Below are 26,095 nucleotides of genomic sequence, written 5' to 3'. Positions count from 1 at the left end.
TTCCTTTGATCTGGACACTAGGCTTCTGTTGATGCAGCCTAGAATAGTGTTAGCTTTTTTGCAGCTGTAGCACACTGTTGACTTATGTTAAGCTTGTGGTCCACTAAGACTCCTAGATCCTTTTCACATGTACTGCTAGTAAGCCAGGTGTCCCCTATCCTATATTTGTGAATCTGGTTCTTCCCGCCTAAGTGCAGAACCTTACATTTGTCCTATTGAAATTTCTTAGCTTGTGCCCAGTTCTCCAAGGTCATTTTGAATTCTGCTTCTGTCTTCTGCGGCATTAGCTACACCTCCCAGTTTGATGTCATCCTGCAAATTTGATGAGCCAGTCTCTGTTCACAGGCTTATAATCTAAAAGAAGGAAAAGAGGATGGGGAAAGAAGAAGGAGAGAGACACAAATTCAGGCACCAGCTGGGATGGAAATAGTTCAGAAAGCCTGATAGTATGGCTCTCATTGGGTGATAGTTGAGAGAGGACGAAAGCCAATTGATCTCTCTGCATAGGCAATGGAAATAACCTTGTTTCACTTATCTCCTCTGCAAACAGGTATAAAATTGCAAGCAGGTGTACAGTTAATTCATATCAGGTTTACTACAGAGTATATTTGCTGTTACAAATTACAAGAGTCATTATCTCATGCTTATCTCTCTTAAACTGGTGAAAGGAATTACATGCTTTATACAGAGTCAGGCCACTGGTCTTTTGAGCTCAGTATTGTCTACAATGATTGACAGAGGTGCTCTAGCACTTCAGAAAGGATTTTTCTCAGGCCCCCCTGGAGAAGCCTAGAATTGAACCTGGAACCTTCTGCAGGCAGCAAATGTTTTCTACCACTGAGCTATATAACCCAAAATACAGCTGATTATACATATCAAGCCAATTGTCTATCATATTTTGGCAGAAACCAACCATAACCCTGAATTCTTGCATAAGTCAGCTTGTTTCCTGGCAGCATGGCAAGAGCAGTGAAGAAGTGAAGTGACTGTGATTTCAGCAGTGTGCACCTGTGCACTATGTGTTCACATTAAACACTAGTTTATTTTAACTACTGTATAGCTTTAGGGACGCGGGTGGAAGGTCGGCAGTTTGAATCCCCACGATGGGGTGAGCTCCCGTTGCTTGGTCCCTGCTCCTGCCCACCTAGCAGTTCGAAAGCGCATCAAAGTGCAAGTAGATAAATAGCTACCGCTCCGGCGGGAAGGTAAACTGCATTTCCATGCGCTGCTCTGGCTCGGCAGAAGCGGCTTAGTCATGCTGGCCACATGACCTGGAAGCTGTATGCCGGCTCCCTCGGCCAGTAAAGTGAGATGAGCGCCGCAACCCCAGAGTCGTCCGCAACTGGACCTAACGGTCAGGGGTGCCTTATAGCTTTAATGTAATGTGTGAATGAGAAAAATGAGGATTGCTGAAGGGAGAGGCTAAGTTGCTTCCACGGCTTGGCAAAAGCAATTACCACTCAGAGACTTTACCGGAGACGTATAGATGTTTAAAAGCTTGGCCTAATTTTGCAGCTGCTCCTTACTTAACTAACATCACTAACGAAGCTTATAGATGGGCTTTCTCTAGAGCCCGCTTTGAGACAATGCCCTCAGCAGTGCTGTACGGCAAATTCACGTGGGTACCAATGCATGCGCGTCTCTGCCCCGTATGTCTAATAAGGTAGAATCTGTCACACACATCCTTCTATTTTGCGAATTTTATAGTGAAGAGCGAGTTCAACTTATTTTGCCGCTTTTATCAAAATTTATACCCCTACAACATTATTTGGCATCCTCCCCCGAAATTCTACGAAAATACCTTCTGGAAGATTCCTCAAGCTCAATATCATATGAGGTGGCCAAATTTTGCACTTTAGTAATCAGGAAGCGTAAATCTCCTCTGTTGAATGGCACACTGCGAAGTCCCCTTGTGTAATCCTTTTTTTTCCTTTTTTTTCTTTTTTCTGATGTTGTTGTTGATTCCTTTTTGTTTGATCTTGTGGTGTTTAGTGTCACTGGCTTTTGCCGTAATAAAACTTGAAACTTGAAGCTTCCACGGCTAACTTTGAAACATAGCTGTGACACTATCGTGTCCCAAGGCTGAATTTAGCAGTGGGGAACCAATGAAATTACTTGTCTGTAATCTTCAAGAGAGAAAAATTATATAAAAACTATGCATTAGTGCTGAGTTACCCAGGACTTCAAAGCCTGTCAGTTTAGGATAATTAATTGGTTGATGTTCAGTTTTGGATAGGAAATAGAAAACCTGTTTGGGGTGCATATGTGTGTCCCACATGGGAAAGATCCATATCTCTGTCACTTTTATATGCTGAATCTTTTATTGGTATTGAATCTCTATTGACTGCATTTTGTCATGTGTTTGTAAAGCCACCATAGCAAATTCTTTTGAAATGCGCATTGTAAATCCATTCAGTATGTAATTTAAGAAAGATGAGTATTTGATGTGATGAAATGTGATGCTTGCACTAGGAATTTGAAATATTTGTTTAGCTATGTCAAGGGCTGCTGTCTTAAAAATATATATTTAAAAACTCTGATGATGGATTACAGGAATTTGTATCTGGTGCTTGGCATTTGAAATTATTTTTTCCTGCCTTGAATATCCTCATGATGCATTTCGTACTTGTATTCAAAATATACTGCATGTTACGTTTCTTCAAACTCCATCTAAAACTGAGCAATTTTCAGTATGGTCCTTAACTGATCATTCTCTCTCTTGTTGCCCAGGTTAGAGAAACCTTTGCTGAAATCCGATTATAAGATTTATTGGTCTTTGGAGGAACTCCCTTCTTAATGTTTGTGTGTTTCTGTCTCTCTCCAGCTGTCCCTTTCCCTCCTACGCAGCGGTTAACCCTGAAAGAAGTTTTTGAGGATGGGAAACCCAGGCTGGAGGTCTTAAGAAACCACTTGGTGAAAGAAGGGCGTCTGGAGGAGGATGCAGCGCTGAAGATAATCAATGATGGAGCCTCCATTCTGAGGCATGAGAAGACCATGATTGAAGTTGAGGCTCCAATCACAGGTCAGAGAATGCTTTATTTTGTGGCTTGTTGTTTTCTGAGGCTCATCTGGAATGACTGGCTGCTAAAGCCAGCAGGTTTCCTGTTGCATGTTCTTTCCACTGAAGTGTGCTCAAGATCAGAAAGTTTTCTATACCTCCAAGGGGAAGAAGTGTTTTTGTAGATTGGAGATTCGAGTACAGGAGCTCAGTATAATCCAACAATTTAGACTGAAGCAAAACCATGTTCCCTATTGGTTCTGTGACCTTTCTCTTCTTAGCATGTAATCCTGTCCCTCTTTTTGCTGTCCTTCCTCCCCTAGTGTGTGGTGACATTCATGGGCAGTTCTTTGACCTGATGAAGTTGTTTGAAGTTGGAGGATCACCCAATAACACACGCTACCTCTTCCTGGGAGACTACGTGGACAGAGGCTACTTCAGTATAGAGGTGACAATTCAACTGAGCCTTTGGGGATTACACTTTAAAGTTTGGGCTGAGCCTATGGAACCTTTTCTTCTTCCGCTTTGGTAGTTTATGCAGTCTAGTACAATTACAGAGACTTAATATGCAACAAGGCTTATCTTTAAATCAGTACAAATTTATTTTTATGTTGGTCAGGAATCATGATGGCGAAGTGGCTAGATTTCAGTGAAGGACATTATGGGTTCAGGTCTGCCAAGCCTCATTCCAAATGCTACCATGTTCCTCCCCCTTCCCACAAATAAAAATAAATTATGATGCACAAGAGCAACTGACCTGTCAGTTTGCTAAGGACAAATAAAGTAGTCTGTGTTGAAACTTGTTTCTTTCTTTGCATGTTATTTGTATTAAAATATATAGGCCAATTTTCAACCAAAAGGTGTCCCAACTACAGAATACAATAAAAATGATAAGCTGTAGACATCTGAATACCATTATGGACTGCTTCAGTTGTGTAAAAATGTGTGATAGCTAAACAAAATAAAAGTTTACCTCTTCTGTTCTCACCTGGACAACTTTATGAGCTCTAGTTGCCCTAATGCATCTTCAGGTTAATCTGGGCTTAAATACAGTTTATTAATATTTCACTGCCTAAATGTTTCTGTGCTTTTTTGGGGTCCCACAGGCCAGACAACATATATTCAGAATTCATAGTTGACTCCAGTCTGCTAAAATAATCCTACAAAAATGGATAATTAGCTAGGGAGGGGTGAGCAGAGGAGGCAACAATCACTTCACCAACTCACTTATCATTCAGATGGAAATAATACTTCTGCTCTTACTACCAGCTGGCATTCTGAAGGGTTGTACAGGAATGGATCCTTAATTGCATTCAGACTGGCTCCTATTGGGTGGGAAATTGTGATAGCCAGGGAACTATGAGGGTGTCCTATTCAGCAGAGGATCCCAATGTGCCCAGATGCCTTGATCCACGTTTACAGCTTTTTAGCGTCATCTGAAGTTTGCTGTTTATCAGCTTGAATGCTGGGTCAGCTGTTCAGATGGCTGCTTGCCTTCTTTTAAAGTGGCATGTGTATGTTTGCTTTCATCCTTTGTGTTGTTCTTTTTAAATTAAAGGGAAACATTTTTTAAAGTTGCAGAACTATTGGGAAGGAGTGTGGGGGGGGTCAGGTTAGTGAACTCCAGTAGTGCTAGCCATATGACAGCATTTACAGCAAGTATTTGCTGCAAGCTTGCAGAAACATTTTTCCCTTCCAAAGCTTGGCCCAGAAGAGGGAAATACATGTTTTGTTTTAAATGTATTGAGGATGTTTCCAAACTCCCTCCCACTGCTCTACAATGATATCCCTCTTTTCACCTTAGCAATTGTGAGTAGTAAAATGAGTTAGGGGTATTTGGTGATTGGAAAGAATTGGACTTGACCCTTAATTATTTTGGCTGCTAGCTTTCTGTTAAGTGGAGCCAGTGTGTGGCTATTACCATTGTGTGGGGTATTCCTGTCAGCTAGTATGATTAGTGGATGAGGAATTGTCTCCTACTAGTAAATGTTGCAGATCCCCTAAGTGTTTGTGATCTTTGGGTGAAATGAAGTTGGCAAGTACATGTAGGTCCACCCCCCCCCCCAAATGTTATAGTCTCTGCTGTGACACTTGAAAATTTCCAAAGGGCCTACCGCATGGCAGGGCTACATAGGCGTTGTTTCACAAAGGTAGAGGAATGGATTTCGGAAGCCATTTCAATTAATGAAAGATGTAAAAGTGAAAGGGCACCAAATGGAACGGAATGGTCAGATCCAGAAAAACTGAGGAACTGGTGACAGTCTATGAAAGTCGCAGGAGAATGGAATTTCAGTAATCCAGAGGAGGACGCAGTAAACTGTTTAACAAGGTAGCATAGTCACCTCCTTTTCTGATAGCATTTTGGCTCTCTTCCATTCCATCCAATGCTTTCTTTGTCACTTCTAGGGTTAGCCATGTTTGACTCTCACAGCAGAAATAGCAAAGTGTCTTGTGGGACTTTAATGCACAACTGGGATGGCAAAAGCTTTGTAGGCCCATGAAATCTGGTCCCTGAGTGTTTGATGGTACAATTAATTTGTTAGGCTGTAACCATGCCAAAAGACTGAGTTCTATGCATTCTGCATGAGGGAAACAGAGGATGAAGAATTACAAGACATGATCACATGTTAAAGGCCGGGATTCTGAGCATGGACCTAGTGGACCACTGCTGTAGTGTTAATTCAGGAGTTATAGTGTGGAAAATTTGTGAGGGTAGAGAGGTTGCTACTTTCAGTTGTTAATAGGCTAATATTCATAATCTATCCCAACAACCTTTTGAGAAAGTTTCTCCTTTGTCAAGGAGGAATTCTGTGGAATCATGGCTCTGTTATGTTTTATGTTAATTTTTAGATTTCAGTTGCATAGTTTGAGCATTGAGGAAACAAGGATTAGCCTCCCTTGGCCACTTCTGCTATTGATACAGGGCACATCAATGAACAAAGACAGCCACCTCTATGTGCCATCACTCAGAATAACAATTGGCAGCATCAAAGGGGAGTACCAGCCCCCCACTTCCCATTTTGTATCATGTTAGTAATTACTGTATGAGACGCGGGTGGCGCTGTGGGTTAAACCACAGAGCCTAGGACTTGCAGATCAGAAGGTCGGTGGTTCGAATCCCCGCGACAGGGTGAGCTCCCGTTGCTCGGTCCCTGCTCCTGCCAACCTAGCAGTTCGAAAGCACGTCAAAGTGCAAGTAGATAAATACCGTATTTTTCGCTCTGTAGGACGCACCGGACCATAGGAGGGGGAGAACGGGGGGGGGGAATCTCCCCCTCTCTGCTCAGCGCCCCTTCAGCGAAGTGGCAGGAGAAACGGAGCCCCTTCCATTTCTCCTCCCGCTTCGCTGAAGGGGCGCTGCGCAGAGAGGGAAAACTGTGCAGCACCTCTCCAGCGAAGCGAAGCCTGGAGAGCAAGAGGGATCGGTGTGCACCGACCCCTCTCATTCTCCAGGCTTCAGGCAGCTATCCGCAAGCCTTCGGAGCGCAGCGGGAACTCCTGCTGCGCTCCGAAGGCTTGCGGATAGCTGCCTGAAGCCCCTGGAGCGCAGCGGGAGTTCCCTACGCTCCGGGGGCTTCAGGCAGCTTCAGCGAAAGCAACGCGAGGCCTCTGGAGCATGGGCGGAGCTCTCCCTCTGCGCTTCGGAGGCTTTGCGTTGCTATCGCTGAAGCCAAGAAGCCTGCATTCGCTCCATAGGACGCACACACATTTCCCCTTCATTTTTGGAGGGGAAAAGGTGTGTCCTATAGAGCGAAAAATACGGTAGGTACCGCTCCGGCAGGAAGGTAAACAGCGTTTCCGTGCGCTGTTCTGGTTCACTAGAAGCGGCTTCGTCATGCTGGCCCCATGACCCAGAAGCTGTACACCGGCTCCCTCGGCCAATAAAGCGAGATGAGCGCCGCAACCGCAGAGTCGGTCACGACTGGATCTAATGGTCAGGGGTCCCTTTACCTTTCCCTGGAAATTACTTTATACAACTTTTATGAGGATGGGATTTAGGCTAATTGTTAACTAGTTAATGATATATAATAACACTTAGAAAGCATCTGAAATTTTCTGTGCGATGGTCTTTATGACGCTTTACCTTCATAGGAAGCAAGAAGTTCAGCTGCCTCAAAAGCTTGCTAACTTCTTTATGATCTCATAGTTGCATTTTTTATTTTGCAGCCTGCCTTTAGCATACTAATGGAAAAGTGAGGTGTACAGTTAATAAATATAAGAAGGTGATTGGTGACAGGCTACAGGCATTTAGCTTTATTCATTTAAATACAGTGGTACCTCAGTTCTCGAACGTACTCTGTTTCGGAAGACCGTTTGACTTCCAAAGCCGTCAAAAACTGAGGCGCAAAGAGCTGGCTGCAAGTTCAATTGGAAAAATGGAAAAACACGCAGTGGAAGCCGTTCAACTTCTGAGGAGCGTTCAAAATGGAAACAATTACTTCCAGGTTTTCGGCATTTGAAAACCGAAACGTTTGGCTTCCAAGATGCTCGAAAACCAAGGTACCACTGTATTTCTACTAGAGTTTTCCTCAATCAGCTCGAAAGGCTAACGAAACAATTTGAAGCAATTAACAATTTAGCAAATTTAAAAGTTACAGTAACAATCAACAACACCACTAAAGTAGTTGTTGGTTTGATTATTTTCCTTCACTGTGCAATTGAATCCAGCAGATGTCTGAAAAGTCTGAACACTGGTATCGTTGGAGTTTAAGATAAGTTCAAAATATTGGAAGAGCTGCTGTCATGTCCTTGACTCAAGTCACAAGTGGACAGTCTGAAGTTCCTGACCTCATTTGATGGAGCCCCTGAGACAGACCTGTTCTTCCATCCCATCAGAATTCCTACTTTCCTTTAGTTTCTTCCTCATTTTTCTTGGCTTTTTAAATAATCTCCCCTTTCTGTCTAGTTTCAGGATAATTGGAAGAGGCAGTATTATTAATAATAATAATAATAATAATAATAATAATAATAACAACCACCTGGCTGGGTTTCCCCAGCCACTCTATTTAATTTGATAAAATATGTGTTGCTTTTTTTAGAACTCTCCCTAGAGCTGTCTGTGAACAAATCAGTAGGCTTCTGCCATGTGTGTGTGCATATATCACACTGATGTCAGAAAGGAATTACTTTTACTTGCTTTCTAGAACCATAGCTGTATTGGTCTGTTGAACTAAAAAAATCCTGGTATATTTGAGAGGATTGGGAATTGCAGTTTGAGGTAACTATGGAAAAAATTGAGGCAAGGTGGTCTGTGTATCTGATTTAGTTAATTAGCAACACATTTGCCTCCAACTCCATGAAGAATGCAGCCCTTCACAGAAAAAGATGTCCACCCTGTCGTAACTTTTAGCAACCTATAGTTTTGACTTACAGGTGTCTCCCCACCTTCAACTTGTGTGTGATGCTGGGAAATAATTAAATAAATTGATTTAAACTCCAGAAAAGTGTGAAAATAGCAAAAATGGCCCGAAAAGAGCAGGAAAACATCTTGCCTTTGTGTTTGCAGTCCCATGAGGTTTGGAGGGAGTTTTAGGAGGATTTTTTTGAGATGACACCCAAACGCAAGGCATCATCATCTTCCCAGGCGCTGAGAAACCCAAGAAGCAACAAGTGATTTAGAGGGTGTTTACAGGCTATTTAGATCATGTTCCCACTAAGCACGATTTCACATATGTGCACGGTACCTGGGAACGTAACCCCCACCTGTACGCTTGCGCTTTGTTGAAATTAATGTACAGTCTTCAGGCATTAGCAATCCAGTGTATGAAGAACATGAAGGAGGCCTGGAGGACAAGCAGGATAGCTCTGCTCTCAAGTCACAGGGGGCAACACCTTGAAGTGAGGAGTGTCTGGTATCCCTTGAGGCTACCTGCATGTTTTGGAACACTGATTTTCCAGAGTTTTAAAATGCACAGGGAACCTCCATGGATGGCAGGAAGCTTTCCTGGTGGCGCTTTCCACAAGTGAAGATTGATGGAAGAGACAACAGGACAGAGACAGTGCTAGCACACTTGTCCTCACCGACTTTCCTCAGAATTTCTCTCAGATCTCAGATTTTAGAATGTTGTATTATTTTATTGTTGTTAGCCGCCCTGAGCCCGGCTTCGGCTGGGGAGGGTGGGATATAAATAAAAAATTATTATTATTATTATCATCATCATCATCATCATCATCATCATCATCATCATTTATTTGCCTCAAATTTTGTTTTATGCACAATTTCATTGGCAACACCATTTGTGACTTTTAGAACTTTTATTTTTTTAAAGAATTGAAAGCTGGAATTCTCAAGATTCAAAGGGAGCTGTAGGCTTCACAAAGGTCCTCTGAGGAAACCTTCATGTTTCCTCCTCTGTCTTTAGTGAGAGAAGGTGGCTTTAAGGAGCTGCTAGGAACTTTGGGGGGGGGGGTGAGGGAGATAAAATTGTGCTGAGCTGTTGGGATTTGTGGAGGGGGTGGAGATGATTGTGCTGAGATGATTGTTTGAAGTGCCACTTGGAAATTATATGCAGTATGGTACAAGGAAATATTACAGGGACATGCTGCACAAACTAGTATTTGGAATCCTTGGGAGTTGCTTGAAATCACCATCCTTTGTATGCTGTCAGCATGCGACCCTTTCATGCTATTCATGGCCCTCCCCCTCCCCCCCCAGCCCAGAATGGAGAGAGAGCTGTGAAAGGCTTGTTCCTTTTCTACCAAGCAGGTATTCATCTTTCACAAAGCAAGGTGGGCTTTGATTAGTACACGCGGGGGCTGCTCCAAATGTCACTTGATAAAACGGAATTGAGAAGCTTTACTTCACTTCTGTGCATGAAGATATGCCTTTTCCTCCTGCATCCTGCAAAATAACTTCTCTCTGCCTTGAATGAAAGATTTTCTGCTTAGGTGTGTTTAGCACTGGCTTCTAATATTGAGATGGAAGCCAGACAGTAGGCTTGGAAGAGAGAAAATGTATTGGCAAATACAAGGCAACATTACCTAAGTATTTACGGTTTTTGTCAAGGCTTGTAATAACAGGACCTAACTGCCTCAAAGAAAGAAAGAAAAGAAACTAGCTGGGGCAATCTCAGATATGGAAGAACCTCATTTTTGTGGACAGGCATGATCTCTTATCACAGATTTTCAAGAGTTTCTGTTATACTTTGCAACATGGGTGGTGTGTGTGAGAGAGCTTTCATGGGCCTTGGATATCACAGTTTGAGTTTGTACAACTGGGTTGGGGATATTAGGAAGCATCTGCCTGAGCAGTTGATGTTAATGACCAAAGAAAATAAAACAGGATGTAATTTTTATAATTCCACCCTGATGCAGGCAGCCAGGAAGCAGGATGCAGAGCTGGGAGGGAGGGACAAGACCAGTGTTGTCAATGCGAAGGAGTTACCTGCATTGCTATGAACATTTATAGTAGAGTATCATGCTCTGATAGTTGGACTTGCACCTGGAGGACTCAGGTTCAAATCCCTCTTGGCCATGAACCTTTCTCGGTGGCCTTGGACCAGTGTCTCTGCCTTTGTTTGGCTTAACAATCAACTCTGTTGGCATGTATATTGTTCTGAACATATATGAGTGTATTAAGTGCTTTATGCTTAGTCAGATCATTGGTCCATATAATCTAGTATTGTCTACTTCATAGCCAGTACTAAACATAGACATACAACTTACAAATGAAGCATCTTACCCAGTGGCCAAGGCAGCTGACTGCAGATATTCTGTTGCAGGTAGTTCAATGAAGCTGGGGTGTATTTTTCAGCCTGTTTTGGATTGCCCACCCCTACCCTTCCAAAAGATCAGATTTGCAGCTTGGACATTTTATTAGATCTGGCTCTGTCTTTGAATGCCCAAGTGGTATCTGTGGCTTTCCATCAATATGACTCCTCCTGGACAGAAATAGTATAGCCACTTCTACCCCTTGCAGTGATCAGTGTCCAGTGGTGCCATCAGCAGAGGGGAGTGGGCAGAGGCCACCTGGTTGGAGCCAGCCAACCTCTGAGGGAGGCGGAAAGAGAAGGGGAAGCATAGAAAGTGGGGGAATAAAATAGGAGGGAGGGGAGGACAAAGGGGTAGTTGAACCTAGAGCAGAACATCTCACAAGCACCTCACAGGAAGGAAACCAAAACCAAACCTAAATAAATAAATAAATAGGAGGAGGAGGAGGAAGCCAGAGAGGGAGGGAGGCAAGCAGCAAAGTGGAGCAAGGCAAGGGTGTGTGGAAACCTGGATAGGAGTGGCGACAGCAGGTCAAGGCTCTCGCAGTGTCCACTGCGCTCTGGCTCAAAAAAGCACTGTGCACTCATTTCTACTTTTTTGCAGAGCAGGAGGACATGATGCCCCTAAATCGCTGCATCAATGGAATCCTGCGTTTTATTTTGTCTTCTGTGAGTAGCTGCCAAGGTTACTATTCTAAAGTGAGATCATCAAAGCTTCAAAATTAAACAGGAAATCTGGTCTGTAAACACGGTTGCCCTTTTCCCATTCAAAACATGGCCAAAGAAGGGCCTCTCCACTATTTTGGAGGAAGTGTAAGATAATTTCCCCCTTTCCTGTTTCTGCCTGTGTTTTGCCCTCGAAGGCCCTGGAACCCTAGCTTTCAGAATTCATCTTCTCCATTAATCTGTCTAAAACAGAGCAGCCCCGTGATGTGCATAACCTCCAACAGGGACATCCTATTCAATTTTTATTATTATTTCATTATTTATACACCACCCACCTGACTGGGTTGCCCCACCAATCTGGGTGGCTTCCAACATATATAAAAACACAATAAAACATTAAGCATTAAAAATCTTCGCTGCCTTCAGATATCTTCTAAAGGATGTGTAGTTACTTATCTCCTTAGCTCAGGAATCGCATAACTCCATACCCTCCAACATTTCTCCAATGAAAATTGGAATGTCCTAAGGAAAAGCAGGATATCCTGGGATCAAATCAGAAACCAGGATGGCTTCTGTAAATCTAGGACTGTCCCTGGAAAATAGGGACCAATGGAGGGTCTGAATGTGGACTGTAGTCCATACAGAGAGAACTCCATCTCTGATTATAAGAGGAGCAAAGTGGCCATTCCTGCTTCCAGTCCTTTAATGAAGCTGCATGCCCTTTTTTTCTTTCTTTCTTTAGAGGGTCTGTTAAACTTGATAATCAGAACCCACCTATCTTTCGTTTACCATTACCCAAAAGTTGCCTGTACTCTTTATCTGCATTGGTGTCTGCATTCTAAGAGTTATGACAGAGAAGAAAAATCTGTGGGTCATTGTTTGCAGCTATGTTTGATTCTAAAGAGATGTTGCTCAAGAATTCCAGCAGCTTTTGTCCATTCCTCTACAAAATTGGGTTTTTACACCTTTACTTCCTAGATGTATAATAGAAGTGAACTTTTAAAGGAAGAAGTTTTTGGGTTTTGGTTATAAAATTAAGGAAAAAGAAAATGAGACATCAGCTTTAAATCTGGTAACCTGAATAGTCCCTGTTTGGGAATGGCAGTATCTAGTATCAATTCCATGCCACAAATCTTTAGAAAATCTGGATAAAGGATTTTTTTGCAGATCAGTAAGAACTGAATGTCACCCGCCTGTGAATGACATTAAATCACTCTAGTTTTTCATCCCAGTCTCCTACCACAGATTGTCAAATTCTCCTTATTCCATGTTTTCCCTATCCTTTCCACCAGCACATTTTCAGAGACTTGAGAAATCCTTTCAGAACAGAAACATCCCATGAGCTTGCTGATGTCACTGGAGACTTTGTTTTCAGATTAGAAGAATTTGTTTTTCGTATTTTGCTTATTTCCATAGAATCAAAGAATTGCAGAATTGGAAGAGATCCCAGGGGTCATCTAGTCCAATCCCCTACAGGAATTTTCTTACTCCCATTCTGTTAGTTTTGAATCAGTCAATGCAACAGAGGTGAAATTTAGTGGAAGGTAATACTCAAAACTATTTTTAAGATATTAACAGATTCTTACTTGATCATGAGCTTAATGCTCACTGACATGATCAATTTGCATATAGGTTGTACCACTTCAGATTGAAAATGGGGGCAGACTTGGCTGAATGCTTCTCCTGCCCAGAAAAAGAAAAAGCATTTAAAGCTAGACTAGAACTTTTCTCCCTAGCCTGCTGATTTTCTTTGTGGTTGAATTTGTGTATGCATGTGCACATGCCTGTACATGTGTGTAGCAGTATTCAGTCATGCTAGTCCCCACCTGCAATCTAAAGTGTTACAGTCCAGACCCAGGTTTACCCTTAGTGAGACTTTTATACTATTCTCATTTGAAAGATCAGAGAAGCCCTGGCCTTGTGAGTCATTCTCTGTCCATTCCATGGTGTTCATTGTCTTTCAGTCTGTAGGTGACCTGAGAGCACTGCAAGTAGAGGAGAAGTGGGGGAGAGTATGAGAACTCTCTGGGTTTAAGAAGGTGGGAGAATAAAAACTCCAGTGGCAAGCTTGTTAAAAGTCTGTTTCACACTTGACTTTTTCAGATCCTTATTAATACTCATATCTTTATGTGTGCTGTATCTTTATATTGGAAATGGAACAAGTAAATGGAACAAGTAAAACAGACACTTAATCTGTATTATACTCTTTGCCTGGTATGTGTATTGTTCAGTTGAAACCTATGAATGAATCTGCCTTATACCCAGTTACCACTAGGGGTGAGCGCCTGGGTGGGTTGCAGAATGGAGGTGAAAGAAGTTAAGTTGCTCAAAAGTCACAGACGGTTGACCCTGTGAGAGAGAGGGGGGCAGTGGGCAGCCATAGATGAGAAATGGAGGAGGAGCTGTTGCTTGGACAAGCCGATGGTTCATTCCGTGGAAAGTGCCGTTTGTTTTTACCCAGATATTTATTGAAGTGGAAACTTTAATTGTTGTCCTCAGTGTACTTTAGCTTTGTTTGCTTTGTGATGGAGCTGTTAATTTTTTGTTGTTTATTGGACCTGTCTTTATGATGTTGTAATGTTTGTATATATTTTTTCTGTACATCTTTTATTATTCAATCCCCACTCGGATTGAAAATGCTCAATTAAGGGCAGGTTATAAATACTTTTAAAAAACCAGTTAGACTTTTGGTTCAACCAGTTCAGTATCGTTGACACTGATTGGCAGCCACTCACCAGGGCTCCAGGCAGGGGATACTCCCGACTCCTCCTGGAGATGCTGTGGATTTAGCCTGAAATTTTGTGCATGCAAAGCAGGTGTTCTGCCACACCCATTCCCCATGAATATAAGATCTCTGGTTCTCTTAGTTTCCTCCTGGTGCTGAGGAAGGGGCTTATGGGGGTAGGGGCACATCTCCTGGAAATAAATCAAGAGTCTGTTTCTGCTTTGTTATGTTAACCAACCTGTACAAAAGGATGCATTTCTTATCCCTTCATGTGAGAACATGGCATGACTAATCTTATCCAGCACAAATTTTTAAAAGTGAGGGAAAGTCAGAACAGTACAGAACTTGAAAAATGTTTGAAAACATTCAGGTAGCTTCTACTGGAGGCTTTTATTTTTTTAGAGGTGGCAATCTCTGTGTTTGCATGGCTACTTTCCTGATTTCTAGTTTCACCTATTGTGCCTTGTTGATCCTGTTTGCCATACTACCACTATTCTATTTTGCTAAAATGTTGTAAGTTCTTCAGAATAGCCCAGCTGAAATTAACAGTGCCAAATTAAGAAGGTTGCTGCAAATTAAGCAAACTTGCAGGATTTAAGTGACAGTGAGCATTCTTTGTTTGTTTTTAAAAGTATGTGTTGGATGTTCTCCCTGAAGCATGGATGCCACAAGTTAGCAGAGGCAGCAAGAGTTTGTGGCCTACCTGGGGAGGAGGATCGCTGGACTTGGCTTTGGCACAGTTAGATGTACAGTCCTGCTTGCCATTCCTGTGCTGCACTGGTGTGCCAACTTGGTGGCTCAGTGAATTAGGAGGACAGGCCACCCCAGGATATTGGAGGGGGGGGCAAATCTGCATGGGCTGGAGCTAGAGGCAAAGCTGACTTAGGAGGCCACTGTTATAGCTTAGTTGGCAGAACATTAGACTCTGAATCTCAGGGTCAGGGTTTCAAGCCTCACACTGGGCAAAATATTTGTGCATTGCAGGAGGTTGGGCTAGATGACCCTCGTGGTCCTTTCCAACTCTACAATACTGTGATTTTATGATCTCATGTTGGCACGCTTGCCAAAAAAGTTGGCCATGCAGTTGGATATTGAAGGTCCTTGTTTCAGTCCCTGGTGTCTCTAGTTAGAAGGATCAGGTAGCCAGTGATATGAAGGACCTATCTCTGAGACAAAGGTAAGTCTACCTGGCTAGATGGACAAAATGTCTGACCAGTATAAGGCAGCTTTCTATGTTTCCACTGTGAGCTCTTTGCAGCAGGACCTTGTGGAATCGAGCTTTCTTCCTTTCTGGAAATCCAGCTCCTTGGGCTTATTTCCAGAAAGTTCCAAAGTGCAATTCTCTGCAAATGAATTTTCTAACATGCTGCCTTCAATCACTCTCTTGTAGTGTGTGCTGTATTTATGGAGTTTAAAGATAAACCACCCCAAAACACTTTTCCTGCTCCGAGGGAACCACGAGTGCAGGCACCTCACAGAATACTTCACCTTTAAACAAGAATGTAAGTATGGGATGACTGGGGTTGGCTGTGCATCTGGTTAGGAAAAGCTATGGATGTTGGTGTGAAAGCATCCAGTATGTCCTTGCCCTCCTCTCCTTCAATATGCATGGAAGGGGAGTTTTAAATTCCACAGAGCAGAGAGGCTGTGAGCACTGTTCCTATGGCACTGTCTCCCCAGCAGTCTGACTCCATGCAAGTTGTCCCTCCCACTCCCATCAATTTAGGAATCCAACATGCTGTAATTATAGCCAAGAGCTTTCAGTTCCAAATTGTGCAGCTGGAATCAGAGTTGGATGGAAATTGAGGGCTTTCCCTTTTTAACACAGATTGAGTGAAACCCAATCACCTCATGTAAGTGTGTGTGAAGTTAAATGGGCAGACCTTTGTTAGTTTTTTATAGACTGAATGGTGATGGTGCAAAGGAGAGACTGGTCACTTTGCTTCTCAGTTTCAGAATGTCAGTGCTAAAAGTTAGTTTTTCTCCCTTCATTACAGTTCCTCTTCTCATTAAATATGTTGTGCTGGTTCTCTGACTGTCCGTATCAACTTCAAAGTCTGAGACTCTACATTTAAGGCCCTCATCCACCCACAACAGTATATCCTTTTTCTCTGTCATCCATTACTTGCCTTGTACCTCCTTATCACATTTGCCCTTTCTGCCTTGGAATACAAGTTCCCCTGTTTGAACTTCCCTGCTCCTTTTGGCTCCAGGCTTCCATCAGCTCCTGTAAAAGGAAACAGGAAGGGGCAACTGGCAGACAGATCAACAGCTGTTGTGTAGAACTTCTTGTTCATATTTCTTGTACTTGCTTTGTTCTCCCTTCTCTCTCCTAATACCATGCCACATCTGAGGTGCATGTTTGCTTTTAGCTTTTATCCAGTCCGTGTACAGTTTGCCTTATTCCAGGAAAAGCTGGAAGTACAGTGGCCATATGTGCAAGAGAACCTCATGTTTTGGAAGTAATTGCAAAGATAGTCCATATTCTTATTTTAATCCTTCAGAAGCTTAATTTTCAAGAAGTAGTGCATTTTTTAAAAGGATGATGCCATAACCAAAAGATACAAGCCCAGGTATCTGGATTTGTATTGTCATTCATCATTATGCTTCTAGAGTATATGCAAACTTTAATATATACATTATGCTGATTAGCCAGGTACTTTATGGGAAGAAATCTTTCTTTGTTTTGAAAGCTGCCCTTGGCTTTAGTTGCCTTTCTGGGTCTTATAGTCTACAGAAGAGAGTAAACAACACTTTTAACACTATTTATGATACCAATATATATTTCAAACAGTGAAAATCCAGACAAAAAAGTTGTTGAGCTTTTTTGGCAAATTCGCAAAAAAAGAGAGAAGCTTTTGAGCTATCTTTACTCTCCAAAAACGGCACTGCCAACGCGTGGGTTGCCATACGTCTGGATTTTCCCAGACATTTTTGTGATTTCCACATGGACACTGCTTTCAACTGCAGTATTCCAGATGTGTTCAGGAATTTCCAGACGTATGGCAACCCTACCAATATATTGATTTGTGTTATAAGAGCTGTAAGTTGAATAACTGGTGTCTGGACTGACTTTAGTAAGTCACGTGGGAAGCCTCTTTGTCTAAATGTTTTAAATAAATTTGCAGTCTTTGCAAGGGCTGCTTTTCATGACAAATTTTAAAGATACTAATTCACCTAATCAGTTGTATAAAGATAATGTAAGATGTATAATACATATCTAACTTAGAGCAGGCCTAGGAAACCCTAACTACAGTGGTGCCTCGCAAGATGAAATTAATTCGTTCTGCGAGTTTTTTCGTCTAGCGAATTTTTCGTCTTGCGAAGCACGAAATCCCATAGGAATGCATTGAAATTCAATTAATGCGTTCCTATGGTCAAAAAAAGTCCAAACAAAGCCAAATTTGGTACAAAAAGAGTTTATTAAGTGCTCTTTAAAGTCACACATACTGTAAAGAGCAGTTCAAAAATTGAAGGAACAATAAATTAAGTTTCTAAACATGACAGAAAAACATTTAAAAATCAACAAAGTGTACCGTACATTTTCTAAGACTCTGGGGGACCACTCGAAGAAGGTTCCTCTTCCACTCTTTGCTTCTTGCTGAAGAACCTGTCCATGGTCTGCTGCTTCATCCGCCTTTTCAGCACCTCCCTGTAAGGCGACATGACCCTCGTATCAAAAGTGTTCGCAAGGTCATGTATCATGTGCTTGTTAGGGTGGTGCTGCTGGTGCCGCTGTGCAAAAGCCTGCACATCCTTCCACTTCTGGCAAATGTCCCTCAGTTCTTTGGAGGACAGCCGTTCCTCAGTTGCTTCCTCCTCTTCCAGCGAGGCCTGCTCCTGCGCAGCCTCTGCCTGCAGTTCGACCAGCTCCTGGGTGGTCAGCTCGTGGTCGTGCTCCTCCACCAGCTTGCTGACGTCCTCCTCTGTGACCTCCAGTCCCATGGTCCTCCCCAAGGCAACAATGTCCTGCACCACTGTTGACTCTGGTGCATCAGAGTCACTTGGTGCCACACAGTCCGGCCACAGGCTGCGCCAAGCGCAATTCAAATTTCTCTGGCTGATCCCGTTCCAGGCCGTGGTGATCATCTTCAAGCAGGTGATGATGTCGAAGTGGTCCTTCCAGAATTCCCGCAGGGTGATGGTGGTGCAGTCAGTCACCTCGAAGCATCGCCTGAAAAGCTCCTTGGTGTAGAGTTTTTTGAAATTGGCGATGACCTGCTGATCCATCGGCTGGAGCAGTGGCGTGGTGTTAGGCGGCAGGAACATGATGTTGATGAAGCTGAACTCCTCCAACAAGTCCTCCTCAAGGCCTTTAGGATGAGCAGGAGCATTGTCCATCAGAAGCAAAGCCTTCAGCGGCAGGTCATTGTCCAGCAGGTACTGTTTGACAGCAGGGCCCAAAGCAAGATTGACCCAGTCCACAAACAGCACACGTGTGACCCAAGCCTTGCTGATGGATCGCCACATGACACTCAGCTGCTCCTTGTCGACCTTGTGTTTCTTGAAGGCCCATGGGTTCTCCGAGTGGTACACCAGCAGGGGCTTGATCTTCAGGTCGCCACTTGCGTTGGCACAGAAGAGCAGGGTCAGACGGTCCTTCATGGGCTTGTGGCCAGGCAACTTGGCCTCCTCCTGAGTGATGAAAGTCCTTTTGGGCATCCTCTTCCAAAACAGCCCGGTCTCGTCGCAGTTGAAGACCTGCTGTGGAACGTAGCCCTCCGTCTTCACAACCTCCAGGAACTCCGCTGCAAAGTCTTCAGCCGCAGGAACATCAGAACTGGCAGCCTCTCCATGCCTGACCACGCTGTGGATTCCAGATCTTGTCTTGAACCGGTCAAACCAACCTCTGCTTGCCTTGAAGACTTCTGGCTTGCCTGAGGTTCCTGGCTGTTCCCGGACGAGGTCTGCGTGCAAGGCCTTGGCCTTCTCGCAAATGACGGCCTCAGTCACTGTGTCCCCTGCACGCTGCTTCTCTTCTAACCAGATGAGCAGCAACTTCTCGACCTCCTCCAGAACAGCTGGGCGGTTCTTCATGATCCTGGTGACTCCCTTGGCTGCATCCGTCGCAAGGATCTTCTCCCTCATCTTCAGGATGGTACCGATGGTCGATGGATTCCTGCCGTACTCCCTGGCGAGGTCTGTCACACGCATTCCACCGTCGTGCTTCCGGATGATCTCCTTCTTCATTTCCAGCGTCACCTTCTCCTTCTTCCTCTCGCCGGCCTCTGCAGCAGCAGTCTTCTTGGGTCCCATGGCAGCACAGCTCCTTTGTAAACTCAGAAAAAGAAAAGAAAAATCAGTGCTTCACTTCCAAAAAATTCAAAAGCACCCAGCCACCCACCACACAGAAAATCAAACACAGAACCAAGTCCTAGAATTCGAAACACCCCAACCCAAAATCCAAAAACCCCAAAAAAGTTTTAAAAGTTTAACTTACGAAATGGCTGCAAATCACCAAAGTCTTCAAAATCCTCAAATGGCTGCAAAGGAAGTTTTGGAAAAGCTTTAAAAATCACCAAAGTCTTCAAAAACCTCAACTTGTTCCCCCAGCCACCCACCCACCACACAGAAATTGCAAACCCCTCCCCAACTGTTGCAAACCCCTCTCCAACTGTTCCCCCAGCCCCTCCCCAACTGTTGCAAACCCCTCCCCAACTGTTCCCCTAGCCAGCCACCACACAGAAATTCAAACCCAGAAAATTAAAAAAAAACAACAACATGGCCCAATGGTCACAGAAAATCATAAAAATGCATAAAAAACCCACACAAGCTCCCAGATTCTTGCAAACCTCTCCCCAACTGTTCCCCCAGCCAGCCACCACACAGAAATTCAAACCCAGAAATTTTTTTTAAAAAAACCACATGGCCCAATGGTCACAGAAAATCATAAAAATGCAGAAAAAACCCACACAAGCTCCCAGATTCTTGCAAACCTCTCCCCAACTGTTCCCCCAGCCAGCCACCACACAGAAATTAAAACCCAGAAAATTTTCAAAAAAACAACAACAACATGGCCCAATGGTCACAGAAAATCATAAAAATGCAGAAAAAAACCACACAAGCTCCCAGATTCTTGCAAACCTCTCCTCAACTGTTCCCCCAGCCAGCCACCACACAGAAATTCAAACCCAGAATTTTTTTTAAAAAAACCACATGGTCCAATGGTCACAGAAAATCATAAAAATGCAGAAAAAAACCACATAAGCTCCCAGATTCTTGCAAACCTCTCCCCAACACCAAGTCCTTGAATTCCAAACACCCCAACCCAAAATCCAAAAAACCCCAAAAAAGTTTTAAAAGTTTAACTTACCAAATGGATGCAAAAGAAGTTTTGGAAAAGCTTCAAAAATCTGCAAAGTCCTCAAAAACCTCAAAAAAGGCTACCACACCGCGTACTATGTGTTGCTCCTCGAAGTTCAAGTCGCAACTGCACCTCTTCAGGCAATGCACACTGGGTATTAACGGTTTTACGAAAAAGGAAACAAACTTGCAAGACGTTTTCGTCTTGCGAAGCAAGCCCATAGGGAAATTCGTCTAGCGAAGCACATCGAAAAACGAAAAACTCTTTCGTCTAGCGAGTTTTTCGTCTTACGAGGCATTCGTCTTGCGGGGCACCACTGTACTTCCAGAGTCTTGCCATGTATAGTTGCTTTCTGCAGGAAAGCCTTGCTCAGGACAGTGGTTTTGAAATTGTTTCTTGGAAGCTCATCAGATGCTCCTCAGTGGGAGAATCAGTCCAGGTAAGCAAGTTTTCCTGGAAGATGGCTTGTCCCATCTTCTCCTGCAATGTGCAGAAGCAGGACTAGAGAGCATAGGAGCTAACACTTAGGGGTCAAGATCCCTTTGCCCACCCAGTAAAATGTTTGAGGGGGCCAGGCACCCCCCCCAAGTTGATGGGCATTGCCATTCAAATGGTGTGTGTGTGCTGTATCATTGATTGATTGATTGATTGATTGATTATGTGGGGCTTACCTGCCCCCCAAATATTCTATTCAAGTTGGTACCCGTGCTAGAGAGTACGTTCTGTTGTTCACTCCCAGTTCGGAGTCTGGAATTTCCAGGACATACAGTTTTCTGTCTAGATATTCACTGTTTGAAATATAGCAACTCTATGGTGAAGCCTAGCATAGATGGCTACAATTCTATGTGAACTACATGGACACCATAGAACATGTCCAAGAATCTTCTGCAATGGACAAGGAGTCTACAGGCAATGTACTGCAGTTCCTTGGCAGACATGTTGGTGTGGAAAGTCTCTGAAGCAGGAAAGGAGGAAAAGTCCTGGCTTAGAGAGAGGAAGAGGCAAGGCAGTTGTATTTCTTAAGTCCAGATGACTGGCAGTTTTCTGGGAGCCTTTTTATTTTTTATCTTTTATAGTTTGCATAAGTCATTGCAGTTCTCTTGCTTCTGTTTCCTGCAGGTCGAATCAAGTACTCCGAGCGGGTGTATGATGCATGCATGGATACATTTGACTGTCTTCCTCTTGCTGCCCTTTTGAACCAGCAGTTTCTGTGCGTGCATGGAGGGCTGTCTCCTGAAATCACATGTCTAGATGATATTAGGAAAGTAAGTGGGGCCTCTTTCTTTTCCCTCCACACCTCCCCTCCACAAAACAGCGCAGGTATCGTAGTTCCAGTTAGGGTCTTCTTGTAGGCTTACCTGTCCCCATTCTGACAAGGTTCTACTCCAGGGTATGTTTCCCCACCACCTTTCTTTTTAAGGCTACCTAAGACTTGTTGAAGGGGCTGCCAGGCATAAAGACATGTACACTTCTCTCTGATCCCAGGCTGAAGTTCTGTAGGGTGGACAGTGGTGGAGGAAGGGGGGCGGTGGGGGCGGGCCGCCCTGGGTGTCACCACTGAGGGGGTGACAAAATGCTGGGTGGCACTCACTGCGGGGCCTGCAGAATGCCCGAGCCTGGGAGAGTGGCGGTGGCTTGGGCGCATGCAGGCTCTGCTCTGCCCAAACGGTCCGCCCGCTGCCTCCCCCCCCCCAGCTGTAGGGCGTCTGAGTGGGAGGAGGCAGGCAGACTCCGGAGGCCCCATGGTATGCCCCGCCCTGCCCCATGGACGGCTCACCCCAGGTGCCCGAGCGGCTTTTTCCGCCACTGGGTCGAAAGAGGAAAGGTGCCAACAGGGAACTCGTATGCGTTCGCGGCATTCGCCCTCCTTCCTGGTAAGCTGAGGCTTACTCTCTGGTTATTTTTCCTCCATACACCCTTTTTCGTGCCCTGGTGAGATATATGCAGTTCTGTTATTTTCTGGTGTCTGCCTTATGTCCCGTCCCCGTCCCCCTGCTATGTATAAAGCAAAGAAGGGTGTTACATAACGGGGAGATTCCTGAAGGTAGCAGAAGGAGACTTGCAGGGACTCGGGAAAGCAAAGTGCCAAGCCCTGAATCGCTTCACAGGGGTGGAGAAACAGTCAGGGAGGTGGTTTAATTTTCAGGACGAATTAAATAAAATTGCGGTCTTCGTAGAATTATAGAATTGGAAGAGACCCCGAGGGTCATTTAGTCCAACACTCTATTGTAGCCAGAATCTCAACTAAAGCATACACACTAATTCAATGTACTGATTTTGGGGTGGGGGTGGGAAATAATCACAATAAACACGAACAAACTTTAACAGTCACGGCCTTCCCGCCCTTGTTATGCCCAAACCCCACTTCTTTGACAGTGTCTATGAGCGTGACTTTCTCAGATGCTTGTGCATTTTAATTTATGCATTATATATGTCGCCTTTTATTAGCATGGTCAAGGCCAGAGGAGTGGGGGGGGGCAGACCGCCCAGGGTGTCATCGCTGAGGGGGGTGACATTCGGCATGACACACCCCATGACTCCCAAGCCTATCCCAAGCCATCGGTGGTGGTGGGTTGACAAAAAAAAAAAATTGCACTTGGTACCACCTGACCTTGCTAGGCCTCTGAGAGTTGACCTTCTTTGTGTATGCTGGTTTATGAACATCAGAAAGATTTGGATTGGAATGGAACTTCTTTGTTCTCCTTCAAAGACAAATTAAGCAGTTGGAAAAAGAAATGTGTGTTGCCTTTAATCCAGGGTTTCTCAAACTTGAGTCTCCAGCTGTTTTTGGACTACAACTCCCATCATCCCTAGCTAGCAGAACCAGTGGCCAGGGATGGTGGGAGTTGTAGTCTGGAAGCAGATGGAGGCCCAAGTTTGACAAACACTGCTAATCCTTACAGAGATTGAATGATTAAAATTTTCTTATATCTTGAGGGGGGAAGTGGATTCCCTATTCGTAAGTCTTCCACACTTAGAAATCAGCGCTCATATAGGCAATGTTTGTTTCCGAGATGTGACATCATAAACTATGTTTATCTAGCACAGATGAATTGAGGTTTTTTCCTCATGCACTGTATTTTGGCGTGCTCTTAATAATGAGTTCCCTTAATTCTGTATGTTTATATCAATTATCTTTTTTTTTGGCTTTTCTGTGTGTGCGCCTTTCAGTTAGACAGGTTTAAGGAGCCTCCAGCCTTTGGTCCAATGTGTGACCTGCTGTGGTCTGATCCATCAGAGGATTATGGCAATGAGAAGACACTGGAACATTTTACCCACAACACTGTTCGAGGTTGCTCCTATTTCTACAGGTAGGAAACATTTCAAACATAACCCTTGGTTAAGTGAAAAGGTAGTAGTGTGAAGTCCCAGTTGCTGTGCTCAAACCACTCTGTTCCAGGGCTTTGAGTGGGACTCTGTCCCACTTGTGATTGTTGCTGTCTTAAAAATACAACTTGTATTACTACTGAATTCCCTATGAATTTTCCCTCTTGTAAAACCGAAAAGCCATTCGTTTGTGGCTTTCTGAGTTGTTTACAAGGTCAAAGATGTGCCTGAAGGATTTCAGAAATACTAGAACAAGTTTGTGTGGACTTATCAGAACTTTAAAATTTGCCAAGCAAGTTTTATTTAGCAAAGCAATATATCTTGAATCTGAATGTTATTTGCCGAATCTGAATGTTTATTTGGATGGCCTCAGAATCACCACAAATTCCCAGTTTCCATAAATGTTAGTTTGATTTCTAGGTGCTTAGCAGCCCTAACAATAGTCAAGTTTTGTTGTAGCCCTAATTTTTTCAATACAAACATCAACCGCAAAAGACACATACACCAAAAACTATAATAACAATAATAACACAATTTGACAATTCAGATTTGAATACACTGATATACCTATGACTACCCCTTTTTAAACAATATTTTCCCACCTCTCTCTCCTTCCCCTACTTCCCACCACTATCTGCCTTATCGCTTAAATATTTGTTCCAGATTTCTTCATATTTATCCATTCTTATTTTGCGACGACATGCAATTTGTTCGTATGTCCATATTATCAATCCATGTGCTCAATGGAATCTTTTTGTGGCTCTTCCATTTCATCAAAACAAGTTTTTTTGCTTCTAATATAGCACAGTACATCCATTTTTTTGACCCCTTGAAATCTCCCATGTTTCTGGAATATAATTTAGAATTAAATTCAGTTCCCCTAAATAACAATTTATTTTTATTACTCTTGCTATAAATATCCTCGCCTCGCACCAAAATGACCTTATCGGGCAGTTTATCAGAATATGTACTAAGTTCGCATCTCCAGCATTAAATTTTTTTTTTTTTAAAAGTTTTGTTGTAGCGCTCACCCTCCCTCAGGCTGTGTAGAAAGTTGGAGTTGGACTGTGGAGATGTAGGTTCAAATCCCTATTGAGCCACAATGGGGCAAGTCAACCTATCTTCAATTCTTTCAACCTAACCTATCTTTGCAAGGTGATTAGAATAATTTGGGGCAAAAGTGGAATATTCCTAACTTGTATATCCTCATCCCTCTTGGGAAAAAGACAGAAAACAAATGTGATGATGACTGCCTTCACCATGTGTTAATATTGCTTTTTAAAACTTCTTTTTCAGTTACCCTGCAATTTGTGAATTTTTGCAAAATAATAATTTGCTATCTGTGATTCGAGCACATGAAGCCCAGGATGCTGGGTAAGTTCAGAGTCACTATTCTGGTGCTGTGTTCAACAGCTTTGTTGTCTTTATGTATTTTGCAAAAGCCTGCCTATCTTCTGCTCACTTTTCCAGGTACCGAATGTACAGAAAGAGCCAGACTACGGGCTTTCCATCCCTAATCACAATCTTTTCTGCACCAAATTATCTAGATGTCTATAACAACAAGGGTAAGATTTTGACTGTGCCCAGGATGCCAATGTGAGGTTATTATGAATTCTTTCCTGATGTCTTGATGTGTCCACTTTTAATAGAATCTCTAGCTCTTGCTTACCTTATCTTTTGCTTCTTAATACTTGGTTTCTTAAAATGGACGTGGTTTGTGCTTGGGCATTCTGCCAGAAATGTTGGGTCCCCACAGATTTGCAGGAACAATTTCATGTAAGTGGGGTACAGAAGATGTGTCATCTGAGAGGGATGGTTGGGATTTGGAGCAGCGGTGTCTGCATTCAAATCATTACTCATTCAGAGGTTTACTGTGTGGCTCAACCTTACTTAGCTATCTTACTATCTTTTTTCCCAAATAATTTTTATTAAGTTTCCATATACCATACCAATCAAATCATATTAATTATTCCAAATCATACCAATACAAATCATAAAATCCAAAACCAATTATTTTGCCAAATTATAAATTTTTGTGGGGGGTACCCATGCTTCGAGATCGGTAGGAGTCCAATCATCTTATATTTTCTGCTGCTTTGATGTTGACAGTTCCATCCTCTCATCTCCTTGTTGTTACCCTTTTTCTTCTCAGTCACCTCCGAGTTATCTCCACAAGTGAGTTGAAAGAAACAGTCTTGTTTATATTTCTGTGTGAACTTTGTAATGCTCTCCCGTAATTCATCTCACATAGATCCAATAGTCCAAGAGTCCCATTCGAGCAGCCATCGCCATCTTATTCAGTTCCGATGAAATACAGTCTAAATGTCCGCTCGTTAATTTTCTCAGACCCGTTGTATCATAAATCA

General features: G+C 43.3%; 1 protein-coding gene across 4 annotated transcripts in view; it reads left to right on the top strand.

Moving 5' to 3' along the window:
* The window catches only part of PPP3CC (protein phosphatase 3 catalytic subunit gamma), a 68,252-nt gene that overhangs the window by 25,941 nt on the left and 16,216 nt on the right, over window positions 1-26,095 (top strand). For 3 of the 4 annotated variants that reach the window (XM_053367019.1, XM_053367018.1, XM_053367022.1), the window contains exons 2-8: window positions 2,825-3,022; window positions 3,322-3,446; window positions 15,489-15,600; window positions 21,522-21,667; window positions 23,574-23,713; window positions 25,026-25,103; window positions 25,200-25,294. In XM_053367019.1, the coding sequence (XP_053222994.1) occupies window positions 2,825-3,022; window positions 3,322-3,446; window positions 15,489-15,600; window positions 21,522-21,667; window positions 23,574-23,713; window positions 25,026-25,103; window positions 25,200-25,294 (894 nt within the window). The remainder of the gene's footprint in view (window positions 1-2,824; window positions 3,023-3,321; window positions 3,447-15,488; window positions 15,601-21,521; window positions 21,668-23,573; window positions 23,714-25,025; window positions 25,104-25,199; window positions 25,295-26,095) is intronic. The other variant, XM_053367021.1, reaches the window with a different exon arrangement.

The sequence above is a fragment of the Podarcis raffonei genome, chromosome 15 (assembly GCF_027172205.1).
Source record: "Podarcis raffonei isolate rPodRaf1 chromosome 15, rPodRaf1.pri, whole genome shotgun sequence".
NCBI lineage: Eukaryota > Metazoa > Chordata > Lepidosauria > Squamata > Lacertidae > Podarcis > Podarcis raffonei.
This window is presented reverse-complemented; position numbering and strand designations above follow the sequence as displayed.